At 39.7% G+C, this 16,615-nt stretch overlaps 1 protein-coding gene across 1 annotated transcript; it reads left to right on the forward strand.

The window, feature by feature from the left end:
- Window positions 1–583: 583 nt before the first annotated feature.
- ehmt2 (euchromatic histone-lysine N-methyltransferase 2) lies at window positions 584–16,555 on the forward strand. Its single transcript, XM_053334056.1, has 28 exons — window positions 584–610; window positions 2,683–2,749; window positions 2,837–3,001; window positions 3,112–3,401; window positions 3,500–3,578; window positions 3,711–3,802; window positions 3,897–4,025; window positions 4,173–4,244; window positions 5,449–5,626; window positions 6,399–6,485; window positions 7,193–7,329; window positions 8,028–8,171; window positions 8,265–8,587; window positions 8,729–8,959; window positions 9,250–9,332; window positions 9,562–9,668; window positions 9,787–9,909; window positions 10,009–10,110; window positions 10,382–10,486; window positions 10,910–11,064; window positions 11,175–11,342; window positions 11,447–11,591; window positions 11,713–11,790; window positions 12,810–12,925; window positions 13,743–13,829; window positions 13,921–13,999; window positions 15,110–15,285; window positions 15,407–16,555. Exons 1-28 carry the CDS (start codon window positions 584–586, stop codon window positions 15,585–15,587), a joined length of 3,726 nt encoding a protein of 1,241 aa, XP_053190031.1. The 3' UTR covers window positions 15,588–16,555.
- Window positions 16,556–16,615: the final 60 nt, after the last annotated feature.

Below are 16,615 nucleotides of genomic sequence, written 5' to 3' on the forward strand. Positions count from 1 at the left end.
CATATTGATAGATTATAGATTTTTTTATCCATTCTTTAGATTTTTTTAAACACCCGAGTGTAACATTGTCTGCTATTTGTAATTTGTTTGATTATTTATATTATTTGTTTATTTTTTAATTACTGAATATGAATATCTTTGTGTGTTTTAAAGGGGAACCAAAGAATGTGTGTCTGTGTTTAATGTTAGTAATAGATTTTTATTTATTTATTTTTTATTTAACTATTTTTTGGGATTTTTTTATTTTTTAAAGAAGGTCAAGCTTGATTTAATTCGATTTCCCTCAAATTAAAACCCTGTATAATCTATAGATACTTATTTTGTGTTTAAAATCTTTAAAATCTTTGTATGAATTGTTACTCCACCTACCTCATTTAAAAAAAAAAAAAAAAAAAAAACTCCAGAAGATAATTTTTTTTTAAAATATGATAATTATGTGGAAGAATAGATAATAATAGTTTTATATTGTAATTTAAAAAAAAAAAAAAAAAAAAAAAATCAATACTACAATGGGCACGTTGGGGGCGTGGCTCGGTCTGTGACGCGGCACGTTGATATTACGTCGACGTTCATTGGGGGAAACATGTCGGCATCTGAGACAACGACAAAGGTAACAAAACCACAACACATAATGGGCATTGTGATGAAATCTACGCTTGTTTAACCACTTTTAACCACTTTAGCGCTTGCATTTACAAACCCTGTACTAAACCTGCAGTCTGCCATGTTATTAATCCTTCTCATTTGTCGATTATAGCAGTAGTTTGCATCCAAGCTGTGCTAAAATGCTAGCCACGATATCTGTTAGCTCGCTTTTAACCACAGGAGTGCTTTAGTGTTTTAATATTTTTAGCTGATATGTTTAACTCCTTAGACTCCTTGACAGTTTTGTTTTATTGCGTAGACATCCGCTTGCATCATCTTTATCACACTAGGAGTTTTTCTTAAGGTTAGTCGCCCTTTCATTACGTTTTAGCAGCTAATATATTGATAAAACAGTGCAGCATGGGTCTATAAAAAAGGGACTGTTAGGTGTCAGTGTGAGACATCTAGCTTCGTGATCTTGTCTATTTTATGGGCCATTTTTGGGGAGGATGAAGTGCTTATTTCATGTGTGTAAATGCATGAATGGGTTGATTGACTGATGGCGGTTGTGTGACGTAGGAGCAGAGGAGGCCAGCCATTGGTTGAGAGGTTTATTTTGGCTGAAGGGGGAAAAGGCAGGAGCTGGGTGTACTGATGCATAGAGGTTATAGGTTGTGTGAACTAAGTAATGACACTTATTATAAGGGTTGGATCGTTTATTTGACATCTAATGATAGTTATGATTATGATATGTGTGTCTGGATGTAATAGCATTCATATAAGCAAGGTGGGGAAGGTTACTTTGGAAATTTAATAGGTTACAGATTACTAGTTACCTTATTTAAAATGTAATAAGTAATGTAACTATTTCAATTACTTAATAAAAGTAGAGTAACTATTATATTTGATGACTTTTCAAATTTTCTAACAAATGTTTTCATCTGTTAGGGTAAGTGTGACCATTAAGCACCAAAAAAGTTCAGGTATTTTTCATGGATACTGACATGATGTTTAAAAGGGAGATTATTTCTTATTAATCAAGATTTCTCTCTCATTTGAAAATGTACTAATTAGTTCATGTAGATTTTGGAATATAAAATAAAAAATAAAAATTTGATGAAAAATGTCAAGAGTCTGTCATCGGCTTAATTGGTACTGTGACACCATTTAAGGCCATGACATGATTTATTTATAAATATATATATATATAAAAAGATTTCAAAGCATTAAAAAAGCAATATATGTATTCCGTAAATATTAAAAATGAGACCCTTCTCCTGAGCAAAATCTTAAAGATCTGACTTCATATGTTACTGCCTTTTGTAATCATCAACATTTTCATAAATTACATGTAACTAAGACAACTATCATAAAAGTCTCCTCTACTCTTCTAAAATCTTTAATATAGGTTCTTGCATCTTGAGTAGTAGTGGAAGAAATAGGCTATTCAGATCCTTTATATGAGTTTCAACTACTTCAGTGGGGCCCCTCCAAAGGGTGGTGAGATGATAAATGGGAGAGGAAGAAGAAGAAAAACAAAGTTCTGACACACAAATCTGTTTTCAGTTTTTCTTTTAGTTTTTCTCTATTGGATCATTTGAAGGTTTATTGAAATGAAACCATGTGTTTAGAAGGGGAAAATCACTATTTGGTGGAGGTGCTTTCTGTAATGTTGTATTTTAAAAGTTTGTTATATTATCCATTGTGTCAAATCTTCTAAAGCTGTCAAATAAATGTAGTGGAGTAGAAAGTTTCTCTCTGAAATGTAGTGAAATATAAAACATGGAAAAATTCAAGTAAAGTACAAGTTTAAACTGAGCTGAGTTTCCTATTATACTTTTGCATGTCTTCTGATTCATTCTGAACACAGTCCTGAAGTTTGTGTGCTGAAGTGTCTCCGAGCAGCTACTTGTACGTACAGTACGTTACCACACAACTGCCAACGTATTTCTCCTTTTGATTTTTTTTATTCTGATAATGTTCTTATGCACTAAAGTGAATTGTCCTGAATTTAATACATGCATCTTCAATAATGTGTAATATCAGTAGCTTCTTCTTCATGAGATGGATAAACGTTTGCAGTTTGTTGTCTCTCAGGAGCCTCCTGAAGGAAATGACTCAACACCAGCTGAGTCGTTAGCCGGACCAAGTCAAGTAAAGGAAGGTACGTCTGCAGCTCCTTCATGCAGATAGATGTTTGAAATCAATGTACTGCTTTAAGACAAACTCACGGGGGGATTTTATTCTTCAGATAATGCAGCTTTCGTCACGACTGCTGCAGCCAAAAAGACAGAGCCAATGGGTGTCATGCCGTCGATATTGTCGTCTCAGCAGCCTGGGAAGGACGTTTCCAGAGCTGAAGAGGAGGGGGAGAAATGGTCGCCCGCCTCCTCGCCAACAAACAAACCTGCTGCAGGTGAGCATGAACTGTTTGGTTTTCATTTTTTTGAAAGCAGTAGCTCTGTTTAAAAAAAAAAAAAAAAAAAAAATCAATATTCACTAATTTAAAATAACTCCTTTCCACAGGACACGCAGCAAAGTCCCTCCCATCCATGTCCTTATTGTCCTCCTCTCCCTCTACGTCTTCAACGTTGTCCCCCGGCCGAGCGAAGATGAGCGTTTCTGGGCCTGGCAGTAGTAAATCCGTCCTGCCGCCAGCGCCTCCCTCCTCCTCCTCGTCCTCCTCTTCCTCCTCCTCCTCATCCTCCTCTTCCTCTTCCTCCTCTGCGACGGCTTCATCGTCTCCCTCTGTCTCCCCTGCGCCACCCAAGATCCACAGAGCCCGCAAGACCATGAACAGGCCTCCACCAGTGCAGGTGAGCATCCTGGATATCTATAATATTTGCTTCTGTCTTGATTTTCTACTTTGTACATCACACAGTTGTCATGACCGCTGACTGTTTTTCTTGCACAGGTGAGCCGTGTTGAGCCACCTGCTGAACCTGTGACTCCTTCCGGATCCTCAGCCTCGCTTTCCTGTGACACTGAAACTGGTCGGTGGCTGTATTATTCTCGCTGTGTTTTATCTGTGTGAAATAACCAAACCATGCATGGATAGAAATGAGTTAAGAGAGCTCACTCTGTCATAGTTTGAGTTGATTTGTGTGTTTTTTTTCCCCCTGCAGTTGCAAAGAAGAGAAAACTGGGCCAGTTATCTGACAGCACACCTGAGAAATCGGAGAAATCTGAGAACATCCCAGACAACGCTCAAATCGTGGTAAAGAGGAAGAACGCATACCCAGAAATACATATAACTAGAGTGTGTGTCCCCACTGTCGACTCACATTTTCTGATTTCCTTTTAACACTCAGGAGGAAAAGTTATTCCATAAAAAGGCGGAGTCCGTCACCAAGCCTCCAGCGGTGAAGAGCAGCAACTCGGAGGAGGAAGCAGTAGAGAAAGTTGAGATTTCCAGTCCGTCCAAGCGAGATTCAGACAAGGTGTGAGGCTTTGATTTGGTTACCGTCCATTAGAAATTGCTATCAAACACTTTTAGCATATTTATGTGCTGCAAAATGTTTATATAAAACAACAAACACAATATTTCTTTCTTTTAAAAAATGGTTTTCCTTTTGTTTGTCTGGTAGTTTGAAGATGTGGGGGGAGAAGCAAGGCAGAGTGGTAAAGACAGAGAAGGGTCAGTGAACATGTCCGATCATGTGAGTGATTTTAAATTATTTTATTAGCTTTATAATAACTTTCCAACCTTCTTCCTTTTTAACTTCTAACTTTCTCTTAAACTCTTCACACACTCGCTACACCTCCAGATCTCAAACAGCTGCTCACAGATGTCATTTAATCCTGTACTAGCTTGAAAATAAAACAGGTGTCATAGGTGATTAACAGACATCAATGCAAACTGTATCTGATCAGTATGATTTGATTTGATTAATTAATGCTGGTAGTGAAGTGTACTGAAAAGCTGCAGAATTTTACATCAAAGAAAAGTTGTTAATAACATAGTCAGAGAGAACATAGAAGAGAAACTTTCACATAGACATAAAATCAGATAAAAAAGTGTTTACTTAAAGAATATGTGGGACTCATAAACATACACACAGAAAAATGAGAAGTTTAAACAGTTACTACCAACACAGATGATCACCTGCTTCACACTCGTCTTTTAAGACACTTGATTAAACAGTCTAACTTTTGGATACAATTTAATACACAAAATTGGAAGAGTGCTACTTGCATGGTTGTCATTGCTCTCTGTTCCCAGTTTTTAAAAGTAGAAATATATAATATATATATATAAAAATATCTTTACCTGTTCATCAAAATAAGTAAATATGAGGGGAAAAAATTAGCCATATAGTTGGAGAATTATGCTTCATTTTAGATTTAAAAATAGTAAGTTGTGCATTTCTGGATTGTCAAGTAATATCATCTGAATATTTGGCCCAGTTTGTTCATTTGTCCAACATGTATCTGGTTGCGCTCTGTCAAATTCTGATCAATGTTTTCCAGACTCAGGCTTGCATAACACAAACTGATCTTGTAACATTTAGTCATTGATTTCCTCGCTACTAGCCAGCAGGTAATTATAAAACAAAAAGGTTGCTAAAAAATGAGCTAATAATAGTCGTCTCTCAGTTTCTCTACGTGTCATTTAAAACCTCTTCTGTAGCTCAAATGAATCATCAAGTTGTGGTTGAAGGGTGGATAAAAATACTGAACCCAATGCACACACAGTAAATGTCTTATCAAAGGGAAAAATGCATTTGGCAGCTTGCAGTGAAGTTTAATGACCTCAAAACTGCAACTATGAACCCTTCTTTCTTTTGCTGTGGAGTTGGAGCTGTTTTAATTGCTGACCGTATTAATAATAAGCTGAATAGAATTTTTTAACCCTTGTTTTTCCTCACCTTTTTTATACATGTAACGGTTATAAATTCAGACCGAATTTCTTTCTCGCAGCGTTCGGAGCCTGAAACACTGAGAGACGTCCAGAGTAGGAATAAAAGCGAGGAGCTTTCTTGGCCGCAGCTGGACCAGAACAAAGAGAGGAACACTGCTGATGTGGTGGAGACTGTGGGAGGTGAGAGACACGAATCTAATCTATTCTCGATTTCCTAAAACAACCCCAGAAATATCTACAAATTGATCTGAATTAAATTGAATGTAAAGCAAACTGCACAAGTGTTCACCCCCTTCAACCACCTGATCATCACTCGGTGCAGCCAGTTGTTTTAATAAGCTGAATGAAAACCACCTGCGTTTAATTAAATGATTAAAGCCACTGCTCAGCCAAAAACTACACCATGAAGATAAAGAAACACTCTAAACAAATCCACGACAACATAATTGAAAAGTATCGATCAGGGGAAGGATACAAGAAGATATCCAAGGCGCTGAACATCCCTCGTAATACAGTAAGGTCAATCATCAAGAAATGGAAAGAATACGGCACTGCTGGAGAACTGGGTGACTGTGCAAGAACAGCACCGGTGAGGGAGACCAGCACCACGACGACGACGACGACGACGGTGACGGTGAGAACTCTGAAGGGACCACGCTGTTGGAGAATCGTGAATTTATGGAACGACTGGAAAGTTGTCGCTTGTTCACAGTCGCCGTGCAGCTTAATAGAGCTTGAGCAGGTTTGCCAAGAAGAATGGCAACAAAATGAAGCGTTGACATGTAGAAAGCTGGTGCAGACAAACCCGCCTAGATTCAAGGCTGTAATTGTCACCAAAGGTACCGCAATTAATATATTGATTGTTTAGATGACTTTGAAGAGATGTTTTCAGTTTGTATTTTCTGTCATGTTTTTATAATTATCGATGCTTATAGTTTGTCATTTCTCTCAGCAGGAAGGTCCACTGAGTATACAGAGGTTCCCCTCGGTGCTCTGGACATCGCTGCTGCTGACAGTCTAACACTCTCGCCTCACCATGGTGGGTTTATGGTTTAGTTTAGTTTAGTTTATTTGGATCCCCATTAGCTGTTACCCAGGTAACAGCTAATGGGGATGACAGCTACTCTTCCTGGGGTCCATAAGACATGTATGTGGTAGATGTATATAGTATGTAAACTGTAATCTAAACTGCTGGAAGAGACAAAGACATAGTATTCTCAAGTTAGAGGTTTTATTACAATGAAAATAAGATGAATAGCTGCTGCTACTAGTACATTGATGGCTCCAAAGATGAAACGATGAACAAAAAAATTAAATTAATCTGCAACTCTAAAACTGATTTATTTCATTTTAAATGGAAAATAATGCCCAAGCTCTCTGGTTTCATCTTTGGGTTTTAGAATGATGGTTGGATTTAATATGAAGATGTCACATTAGGTTTTGGGAAATTATAATGTAGTAATATTTTTTTTACATTTGTCTTACATATACAAAACAATTAATTGATTAATTGAGAAAATAATTGGCAGAATAACTATTAATGAAAATCATTATTTAAGGGCCTAGTGTAATTCATCACATGTAAGAAATTAAACGATCAAGTACAGAAACCAGCTGCAGATAAAAAAAAAAATGTTTTCAACTCATAATTTACCCAAAATAATACACATTCTTCTTCGGTGTTAAATTGTCTATTGTTGAATAATAGTAGTAATAATAATAATTGAATGTTGCTCCTTTTTGCAGAAGGAAGTGATGCGGGGGACACAGAGCGGCTGGAGGAGCTTCCTCTGTGCAGCTGCAGGATGGAGGCTCCTCGTGTCGACAGCACGAGCCACCACGTCAGCAGACAGTGTATGGCCACTGAGAGCATCAACGGAGAGGTTTGTGTTGATGTCATCATGCAGTTAAATACACAAATACTGAATGTATCCCCGCTGTACATGAGGCCACTTGAATGAAGTCCCTTGAGGTGAAATATTAGTATCAAATGGGTTGACATATTCCTTTTGTACTGCTGAATTGTGGGATAAAATATGACTGTGTAGCATTAATGGCTGATCAAAAGTAGGATTCAGGATCAAGGATTACTTTGTTCCTTTTGATAAATACACACACAGACTTTATACATCAGTGATATTAGCACATGGCAAACCTCATCATGTTTACATTGGCTTTTGTAGAAGAAAACAATCGTTACGTGCAGTTTTTGATAATTTATTAACTCAGACTTTATTTGTATAGCACTTTTCATTCATAGTAATGTAACTTAAAATGCTTTACATAATACAAAACAAGAAATGAAAACAGGAACTGAGGAAACACTGTCATAACTCTTGAATCTGTGATGAGGACACACCAGAGGTAGAATGAAAATGTCAAAATTCAGAATACACAAATAGAATAAAGTGAGGGGGTATTAAAAGGAAAACAAAAGATAAGAAGAAAAGAAAATATTAATAAAACGACGAAGAGGGAATGTGATAAAGTAAAACCAGACATAAAAGATCTTAATTTTGCTTTTAAGAATATAAAATAACTCTCTGACTGTCTTTGTTTCCTCTCCTGCTGCATCTTTCAGCTGAGGGCTTGTACCAATCGGACTATTAAAGGTGAGACCATGCGGCCCTCCAGTCGGGTGCCCCTCATGCTGCTTTGTGACGTCCATCGGTCACACATGGTCAAACATCACTGCTGCCCCGGCTGTGGATACTTCTGCATAGCGGTAAGGGTAACGGTAATTTAAAAATACTCCATATTGAATTATATCTAAGAGGAATATTAAATAAGGCTCATCTTCTTTTTTTTTTTTTTTTAGGGCACGTTCCTTGAGTGCTGCCCGGACCAGCGCATCGCTCACCGCTTCCACCGGGGTTGCGTGACGGTGCTGGGTGGCGCTCGGAGCAGGGCGAACGGCGGCGGCATGCTCTTCTGTCCACACTGTGGCGAAGACGCCTCCGAGGCTCAAGAGGTCACCATCCCTTCCTTCAGCTCCGCCACAGCCTCAGCAACCACCGTCGTCACCATGTCGGCCTCCTCCACCACCACACCGTCTCTGCCGCCGTCCGCCCCCAACGCACCCTCCCTCACGGCCTCGACGGGAGGGATGAAGGACGGGAAGATGCCCGAAAGACCAGTCAGGTATAAGACTGAATGAAGTTTGACAGAATTGAGGTTTTAAAGGAAGTTTACCGTAATGCCAGAATATATAAAAAAGGAATGAAATTAGGATCATCTTTGACTGTTTCCTGACCTTTGCCCCTCTTCGCTGCCCCTCTCCAGTGCTCGTATGCGTAGCCACGGCTTGGTAACGTTGGCGGTGGAGCAACAGCAACAGCAGCAGCCCCCGCAACCTACAACTGTGGCCGCCGTCCCCCCACCAGAAGAGGGAGTGGACAGCGTAGGACCCTCTCTCTGTATGCCGAACGGGAAACCCATCAGCCCCAGCGCTCTTCCACCAGGACCCAGCAGAGCGGCACTACAGAAGGCCATCCTCACACAGGACACTGAGAGGTTTGATTTTTAATATAACATTGTGTGTGTGTGTGTGTGTGTGTGTGTGTGTGTGTGTGTGTGTGTGTGTGTGTGGAAATGTTATGTTTCTTCTTTAGAAATCTGTTAAATCAGCTTCATGCCTGCAGCCACAGCAACACTTGAGTACTTTTAAATAAGACAAACTATTTCCTTTTTGTTTGCTTGAGCTCTTCCAAGAGAAATAACCCAGCTTCCAGTTGAAAAGGAGGATCTTTTTAAAACTCTTTCAGACCAAATTGGGTAATTGTTGTTTTTTTGATTTTTATCAGGAGGAAGAAACTGAGGTTCCACCCTCGTCAGCTCTACCCCGCTGCCAAACAAGGCGAAGTGCAGAGAGTTCTGCTCATGCTGAGTGAGTCTAGAGGGGGAAAGAAATACCTCTGTGCACTTTTTCATTTACACCTGAGAGTAGTCTGCTTAAAAATAAAGACTCATGACAGCTTATTGTGGAATTGTGAATATTTATATGATGTGTTGACCATTTTCTCACTTCTCTTGGCTTCTAATCCAAATGTATGTGGGGACATTTGTATAGAATAGTATAGTAACATTGTGTGTGTGTGTGTGTCTGTCTGTCTCAGTGGAGGGCATCGATCCCACATACCAGCCTGACTCTCAGAACAGGCGCTCTGCTCTCCATGCTGCAGCTCAGAAAGGTCTGCTGGAAGTCTGCTACATCCTGATACAGGTGAGATATTGTCTTGGTTTTGTTTCTGTGATTAGTGTGCATGACTCTAGGTGAACAAACAAAAGTAAAACCTGATAAATTATGGTTTTAAGGATTATATTTGCTTGTTTACTGACAGGCCGGTGCTCAGGTCGATGCCCAGGACAAGGACCTGAGGACTCCTCTGCTGGAAGCGATCATCAACAATCACATTGAGGTGGCTCGTTACCTGATCCAGAACGGTGCCTGCGTCTATCACGTTGTGAGTGTCTGTCAGCACCTAAAATAAAAATGTAAATGTGAACTTTGAGAGGTTCAGTTTCGATAAATTTAAGTTTGTGTTTATTTCCGTTTTCTGGAGGAGGAGGATGGTTATACTGGCCTGCACCACGCAGCCAAACTGGGCAGCCTGGAGATTGTCACCATGCTGATGGAGACGGGGCAGGTTGACGTAAACGCACAGGTAATGGAAGAGCCAAAATGGCCGCGTGTTAGTGATCAAATAACCTTTTAGTCTGTCATTGCTGCCAATTTATTCTAATTTAATTTCAACTTTGCATCGACCTTTTTATAAGGTTTTGTTCTTAAAGCTGATAGCAATACTGATCTCTCAAAATTGACAAATAAAAAGCCTGAAAAATCTCAGAAACAGGACAATCATTTTATAATAATTGTGGAAACTGATCAAACTGTATCAGAGAGTAATTTTGATTCTTCTTCATGGTGTTTCTCAGGACACCGGCGGCTGGACACCGATCATCTGGGCAGCAGAGCACAAACATGTTGGTGTGATTAAAGCACTGCTGAACAGAGGAGCTGATGTTACTATTAATGATAAGGTAAACTCAACACAACACAATTGTTTTCTTCTGCTGGTTTACCAAGGCAATTTATGTATAATGATACCTTAGGTGTTTTAATTAGTCTTTGTTCCAGGGCTTTTTTAATAATTATTATTCTTTTCCTGATAAATTATTATTCTAATGATTTTCTCAATTAATTTTTTGGCTTGTAGAATATCAGCAAAAAGAAAGTGCCCTTCACAAGTTATTAAGTCCATAGTGACATCTTATATGTCTGAAACAGTGTCAAAAAGTCAAAAGATATTCAGAAAACAGACAACTAAAAAGTATTCTCACATGAGTATAAGCGTTTTTTTCCAGTAAGAGCCTAAAAACTATCTTTAAAATGTTTCATCTTCATTTCAGTTTGATTTAATTGGTGCTGTACTGATTTTAAAATGGCAAAAAAAAAATTTCCAGGAGCTGAATGTGTGCCTCCACTGGGCGGCCTACGCAGGAAACGTGGACATAGCAGAGCTGGTGTTGAACGCTGGCTGCTCCCTCTCCTCCGTTAACATGCACGGAGACACACCGCTCCACATCGCCGCCAGAGAAGGCTTCCTGGAGTGTGTTACGTGAGTGGATCGTGAACTCTAAGCTTCAATTACAATCCTGTTGTGTGTTTCCATGTCCAAACAGTCTAATTGTGTGGCCCTCATGTTGATTTCTGTCACTTCCACTGCAGGTTGTTCCTCTCCAGAGGCGCAGATATAGACATCATGAACAGGGAAGGAGACACGCCTCTCACCCTCGCTCGATCCGACACGCCGGTGTGGGTGGCGCTGCAGATCAACAGGAAGCTGCGAAGAGGAATAACCAACCGTATGCTTCGGACAGAAAGAATAATCTGCAGGTAGTTGTTGTGAAAACTGAATGAGGCTTTATCTTGTTTTCCTCCTCTTTTTTTAATAATTAACTTCCTGATTTTGTTTTTACTACTTCTTTTTCTCGCCACAGTGATGTTGCGCAGGGTTACGAGAACGTCCCCATCCCCTGTGTGAATGCAGTAGATGACGAAGGCTGTCCGTCTGACTATAAATACGTTTCAGAAAACTGTGAAACTTCAGCAATGAACATAGACCGCAACATTACACACTTGCAGGTAATACTGTAACTCAGGCTCCAGCTTTGACTGTAGTTTTCTCTCGACGTTACACAAACACACAGACGTTTGATCTGCAAGGAAAACACATCTTATTCTTGTATTTTATTGTTTTCTTCAGCACTGTAGCTGCACTGATGACTGCTCGTCGAGTAACTGTCTCTGCGGGCAGCTCAGCATCCGCTGCTGGTATGACAAGGTAAACAGAAACACTGTTTTATGAACTACATCATTAAAGCTGCAGTTGGTAACTTTGAGGAGAGAGAGGACTTAGCATCAAATTTGAAGAAGTACAACTTTCAGATCCCTCCCCCTCCCTCTCTGCTGCACTCCTGCCCTGCCTCCAAAGTCCCTCCTCCAGAGGAGGCTGACGTGCGCACGACCACATGCACGCAGTGGTTGTTGCTGCGCCATTACTTTCTCTACGTTCCTGAAGCCGCTCTCGGAGATATGAGCATGACCGAGCTGAGGAGGAAGGGGGAGGGGCCTGTATGTGTGAGCAGTGATTGACAGCTGTCAGACACTCCATCAGACACAATCCTGGCTCTGGCAATTTGCAGTAGGAGCAGTAGGCGGGGCTAAATGAGCCTGGTGTTTTGTTTGTTTTTTACAGATTACTAGTTTCATGTAATTCTGTCTTTATAGTGACAGTCTTAGCAAATATGACAAAGTTACTTTTATAAGACTTACCAACTGCAGCTTTAAAGTGGAATTTAATCCTGGGAACAAACTGATTGATTGATATTAATTTTTTATTGTGTCATGTAGCCAATTAATAAAAAATAAGATTAAGCAACCATCCCATTCTGCCATCAGAGCACCAAAACATCTCTGGTTTTTGAACAGACATTTCATTAAATATCAGTGTTCTTAACTCATCATAAGAAGGACAATTCAGAAGAAGATGTGATTCATTTTCAAGTTCACACAATTCACATAACCCGTCATCCTCTCGAATATTTTTAAATCTAATCAACTTTTTCAAAAATAGCATATTATGAACTATTTTTGGCATAATTGTACTACTTGCCAGGATTATTTCATTCTTTAAAATTCTTCCTCTTCATTTTCAGACTACAGAGTTATATTTAGAGAATATTTCGTAGTGTGAAAAATCATTAAACATAATTTATTAGCTCCATTAGTATCCTGTCTTCTTCCCCATCATCTGAATCTAATACATTTATTTTGTCTTTGTCTTTTTCTTTGTGTCACCAGGACCAGCGGTTGCTTCAAGAGTTCAACAAAATCGAACCCCCGCTTATATTTGAATGCAACATGGCCTGTTCCTGTTACCGAACGTGCAAGAACAGGGTGGTGCAGGCAGGCATCAAGTAATGATTAAGTATAACTCACTTAACTTAACAGCAGTGGTTAAAATATGCAGGTTTTTCACTGTTAATTCCAGATGCAGTCAGTGGCTACAACATCGTTTAAACATTAATGATTAATCAAACTGTGGATGAGTTAATCACAGATGAACTGTATGACAGAGAGAGAGGGAGCCAAGTGTTACAAATAACAAACAGTCTATCAAAGCTCAATGATTCAGCTCAGTATCTCTTCAGTGTTTTACATAATTTAAGTATTTTACTGCCTACTTTTATATTAACCCTCCTGTTGTCCTCGAGTCAAGGAAGGAAGAAGGGAGGAAGGAAGGGAGGGAGGAAGGAAGGAAGAAGGCAGGAAGGGAGGAAGGGAGGAAGGAAGGAAGGGAGGAAGAAGGAATGGGAAGAAAGGAAAGAAGGAAGGGAGAAAGGAGGGAGGAAGGAAAGGAGGGAGGGATGGAAGGAAGGAAGGAAAGAAGGGAGGCCGGGATGGAAAGAAGGGAGGCCGGGATAGAAGGAAGGGAGGAAGAAGGAAGGAAAGGAGGGAGGGATGGAAGGAAGGAAAGAAGGGAGGAAAGGAAGTAAAAGAAGGGAGGGAGGGAGGGAGAAAGGAAAAGAGGAAGGGAGGAAGGAAGGAAAGAAGGAAGGTAGGGGGAGGAAAGAAAGAGAGAAGGAGGGAGGAAGGAAGGAAAAGAAGGAAGGGAGGAAAGAAGGAACAGTCAAAAAAGACGAGGTCACTTTGACCCGGGAGGAGGACACGAAGGTTAACTAATTTTCTGTCTACTATCTGAACCCATACATTTCCTCCTCCTCCTTCCTTCAGAGTTCGTCTTCAGCTCTACAGGACTGAGAAGATGGGCTGGGGCGTTCGAGCCCTGCAGGACATTCCCCAAGGAAGCTTCATCTGCGAGTAAGAGAAGCCTCTGCACTCGATTATAAGCATCATATGAAAGGTCAGAGGTTTTTGAAAATAAGGTTTTAATCCTTCTCTTTCCACACAGATACGTAGGAGAGCTGATCTCTGATGCAGAGGCAGATGTGAGAGAAGACGACTCCTACTTGTTTGACCTGGACAATAAGGTAAGAGATTACTGTGATGTGTGGAAAAGGTTGGAGGGAGAGAGTGGAAGGAAGGGGATTTGACATCTGATAATAAATAACTAATATAGTCAATAACTAGCCAGACCTGAACCCATACACCAAGAACTGCTGAGCTAGACAACATCCTCACAATGTTTGGCTCATAGCAGACACTCAGGTAACACTTTCCTGTGACTGTGCAGTGTTAAGTCCTGATTGTTTTATCACCATCTTTACTTGCTAGCAGTCTTCTTCTTCCTTGACTTTGCTGGTACATACATGAGAACAAACACGAGTGAGACCCACATGTAAAAACATAACTCCATAGTTTAGTTTAGTTTAGTTTATTTGGATCCCCATTAGCTGTTACCCAGGCAACAGCTACTCTTCCTGGGGTCCATGTTAAAATAAATACAACCATAGTGCTACCAGTGGTCGAATATGTCACTGAATCCCTTTTCTTTTTTCTTTTTTTTAATCTGCAGGTTTCTGTAATCTTTGGCATTAGCACACATCATAATTTTAACGTTTATAAATCAGTTTATTCTATAAGTCTTAAAACATGAACACAACTGTTACAAGATTTCCAGATGTTTACATTGTGTGCCATGCATGCACTAAGTGGTAGCATTAATCCAGACTGTGAGTGCTTTCTAATTGTACCAAAATACCTTCATCAATGTTTTTAAAAAAAAGCAACACAAGGATTATTGCTCTTTATTTATTTATTATTTTATTATTTGCTAACTAATTACCTCCTGCCTTAGTATTTACTTTATTTAGTTGTTGTACTGATCTTGTCTGGAGTCATTTTCTACTTATTTATTTATTTTTGTATTTAATTATTAATTAATTATTTTATGTTTTGGCGTTATTGATGCAGTTATCATAGCTGTTATAGCTGTACATGAAGGAGCACAATGGTAGATGTTAACCAGAAAGGGATCAGTATGACTGGGGAGGGGTTTGACTGTTGGGGGTGGGGGGGGGGGTGGGGGGGGTAATTGTGAATAATGAAAATAAAAAATGTTAATAAAAAAAAAAAAGCAACATAAGGAACCGTTTTAATGTGAAATATCAGACTCTACATGTTCTGTGTTCTCTATGTAGGATGGGGAGGTGTATTGTATCGACGCCCGTTACTACGGCAACATCAGCCGCTTCATCAACCACCTTTGCGACCCCAACCTCATCCCAGTGCGTGTGTTCATGCTGCACCAGGACCTGAGATTCCCCCGCATCGCCTTCTTCAGCTCCAGAGACATCCACAGCGGACAAGAGCTAGGGTGAGAAGCAGACACGCTTATTCCTCGGTTTCATTCATTTATTCACCTACCTTTTCTTTCTTTCTGTAGTTTTGAGTTTTCCAGCCTGTGTTGATCTTTGACTACACTTCTCTTTCTTCAGGTTCGACTACGGAGACCGCTTTTGGGACATTAAGAGCAAGTATTTCACCTGTCAGTGCGGATCAGAGAAATGCAAACACTCGGCCGAGGCCATTGCTTTGGAGCAGAGCAGACTGGCTCGACTCGAAGCCTGTCCAGAGGTGGGAGGTGACTGTGGGATGACCATGATAGGAAACTCTTAAAACAAACAAACAAACAAAAACACTAACCCACATGGACCCGGTTTTTTTTTCGGATCAACTTCACCTCACCAGTTTTACATGCTGACATCGGCAACGGAAAATACAACTTTGGTTTTTATCTTATCATTCTGTTTTTTTTTGGGTGTATGGTGCTTTTTTTTTTTTTTTACATGAAATGTTATTTTCCTTTCAAAACTGTCTCTTTTTACATGTATCATTTCCTTTATGGTAGAGGATATGGGCCTTAACATGTTTTTTTAAACTGTTGATATGACATATTTTTGAAGAAAACAAGAGGTTTGTGTGCATACAGTATGTTTACTGTATATCACAATGTACTTACAGATGAAGGATGTGCATTAGCTCTGTGCCATCATACACGTTTATTTTCTGTTGTGCCAAGAAACATCATGAATTTACACACACATGTTCCAGTTAATGGGCTCGTGCTCATACTGGGCTCCATATGGACCTGAGGAAAAAAAGCATTTCTTATGTCTAAGTTCACTTTATTCGTCTTTATTTTTATACTTGTTTTTTTTTGTGTCATGTTTAGTGTAATAAATTAGCTCATGAGTTGATGGCTCTTGTTGGGCTCTTGTCCCGGTGTGTCTTACTAAATCTATAACATCATCATAGCCAGATATTATGTGTGGGTATGTCTGCAGTGTTCAGATTGTCAAGTTTTCTAAGAGATTTTGGAAGTGTTGCCCGCTGCTGTTACTGTCTGATCAGCAGGGGGCGAGCAACTGCAAAGAAAGAGTGAGAGATGCTGAGCAGCACTGAGAACAGTCAGAGAGGAAGATGAAATGAAGACATCTCACTCTGCCTCTTTTCTGTTTTTGTTTTTCCTGAGGTTGGTCATGATATAAGGAGAGACATACAGCAGCAACAAATACAGATTTACATATTCAAACCAGGCCTATGATAAAACAGGGAAAACAAATGATAGATGGAAATTAAAACAAAGAGACAAACAACTAAAAACAACAAAACAGAAAACCAAACGAGTGATAAACTATAATATG

The sequence above is a fragment of the Scomber japonicus genome, chromosome 15 (assembly GCF_027409825.1).
Source record: "Scomber japonicus isolate fScoJap1 chromosome 15, fScoJap1.pri, whole genome shotgun sequence".
NCBI classification, from domain to species: Eukaryota; Metazoa; Chordata; class Actinopteri; order Scombriformes; family Scombridae; genus Scomber; species Scomber japonicus.